This window comes from Strongyloides ratti, scaffold srae_chrx_scaffold0000002, assembly GCF_001040885.1.
Source record: "Strongyloides ratti genome assembly S_ratti_ED321, scaffold srae_chrx_scaffold0000002".
Lineage (NCBI taxonomy): Eukaryota > Metazoa > Nematoda > Chromadorea > Rhabditida > Strongyloididae > Strongyloides > Strongyloides ratti.
This window is the reverse complement of record NW_020171510.1, coordinates 2,710,894-2,713,215: the sequence shown is the minus strand read 5'-3', so window position 1 is coordinate 2,713,215 and position 2,322 is coordinate 2,710,894. Positions and strand designations below refer to the sequence as shown.

Here is a 2,322-nt window from a genome sequence, read left to right as displayed (position 1 = left end):
ATTTTATATAGATTTAAAAAATTTTTTTTTCTTATATTATTATAAACATAAATTTATCCAGAATAAAAAATTTTGAATATATTATTCTTTTTTAATATTTAAATAATTTTATTGAAAGAATAGATAAAAAAAATTAAAATTTCTGTTGCAATAGTTAAAAGAATGACAAATTGAAATTTTTATATATTTTATCTTTCAAATGGTTTTTGTTTATACATTAAGTATATTATGTATACATACAAAATACAATTAATATATTAATCTTATTTTAGAAATATAATAAAATAACAAAAAAAAATTTGTTTTTAATGACACTTACTACATTTGAAAAAATTTTAATAAATAAATAATTATTGTTTACATTATTATACTGAACAAATAACTTTTTAAAAAACTATAATTGATTAAAGTTCAAAATAAATTTAAAGATTTTAATGTTAAGATTATACGAAAACATGTAAAAAACAAATAATAATATATGTATAATATAACAATCAAATTTGGACAAAAAAATTACTCATGACTAATTTCTTTATTTATTTTTTTAATTTAAAAGTTTAATAATTTTAAAATGTTTTAAATTATTCAAGATATAAAATGTTGGTTTCAAATTATTATATCTAACTTAAAAATTAATTTTTACAATAAGAAACATTTTGAAACAGTTTTCTCCAACATTTATTTATTTTTACATCAAACTTTTACATAAAATCAATTTAAATTACAATGTTAGAACAAATAAAAGTTTTACAATTTTTATGTTTTATTTATAAGAAAACGCAAAATTAAAAAAAATACTTATTTTTTCATAATATTTGCATATTTTAATCTCAAGAAAAATAAATAATTTGAAAGTATTTGTCTTTAAACCTTGTCTACGTATACTTTTGAATTGTAAAAAGAATAAACTAAAAAAAATTTTTACACCAATTTTTGTATGTCTTTTTCCAATTTTATTAATATGCAATTTTTTAAAATTTTAATACCTTAATACATTAATACAACTATAAAAAATAAAATTCTTCTTAAGATAATGTTAATTAATTATTCCTGACAAGAGTCATTTTCTTTTTTTAATTTTTTTTACATAAAAAAACTTTAATGCAAATTTTTAATTTCTAGTTGAATTTTTAATTAAATTTTTTCAAATTTTTTACAAAAATTTAAATAATATTATTTTTTTCTATTTTAGATGGTTTTAAAAGAGTATGTTAAAGTAGGGGATACCCTTAATGAACGATTTAAGGTAAAAATACAAGATAAATTCAATATCTTCAAAATATTTTTTAGATTATTAGTCTTATTGGTAAAGGATCATATGGTGCTGTTTATGAATGTTTAGACACTAAGACAAAAAATCATATTGCTATGAAAGTAGAATCTAATGGCAAGAACTCGGAATCAACATCAAAAATGGAATTAGATGTTCTTAAAATATTAATAAACAAAAAGAATGTGGCTCAACTAATTTATGGTGAAACAAAAGAAAAATATACATTTATTGTAATGAATTTACTTGGAAAGAATCTTTTTGATCTAAAGAATCTTTGTGGTACTTTCAAATTATCTACTGTTGCAAGAATAGGAATACAACTACTTTATGGATTAAAAAATTTGCATGATGCTGGATTTGTTCATAGAGATATAAAACCTGGAAACATAGCTATTGGTAGAGGTAATGGAATGCAAAAAGTCATTTATATTCTGGATTTTGGATTATGTAGAAGATTTAAAGACGAAAAAAAGCCAGGTAAAATAATACCACCAAGAAAAATTGTTCCTTTTTGTGGGACATTAACATACTGTAGTCTTAATGCACAAAATGATAAAGAACAAGGAAGAGGTGATGATTTGATTTCACTTGCCTATGTACTCAGTGATCTTATTAAAGAACTTCCATGGTCATTAGTATCTGACGATCTTGAAATGTGCCGTATCAAAAAAAAAACTAAAGGTAAAGATTTATTTCCTGAAAATACGTCTTTAGCTAATTTTTTTGACTATGTTAAAACTCTTAAATATAAAACAGAACCAGATTATGAGAAAATGTTTCAATTGTTTAATGTAAATTTAATAATTTTATTTTCATTTAATATATGTTTTTAGTTAATTATTAAGGAAACTAATGTAAAATTTTCTGATCCATATGAATGGGAAGCAATTTTAGATAAAACAAAAGGATCAAAAGCTAAGAAAAGTTTAAAACGAAAAAGTGTAATAAATAACTTTTATACAGCTAAAAAGTTTAAAAAAATATAAAACATTATTTTAATAAATGTTAAAAATAAATTGTTAAATAAAATATTAGAATAAAAATTACAA

The 2,322-nt window shown here is 19.4% G+C and overlaps 1 protein-coding gene across 1 annotated transcript; it reads left to right on the top strand.

Annotated features, from left to right (window-relative positions):
• Positions 1–1,192: 1,192 nt before the first annotated feature.
• Positions 1,193–2,259, top strand: SRAE_X000158600 (Asator; the record flags this gene model as incomplete). Its single annotated transcript, XM_024650640.1, has 3 exons — positions 1,193–1,246; positions 1,291–2,064; positions 2,107–2,259. The coding sequence occupies 3 exons, from the start codon at positions 1,193–1,195 to the stop codon at positions 2,257–2,259; spliced, it is 981 nt and encodes a 326-aa protein (XP_024499053.1).
• Between the last annotated feature and the right edge of the window lie 63 nt (positions 2,260–2,322).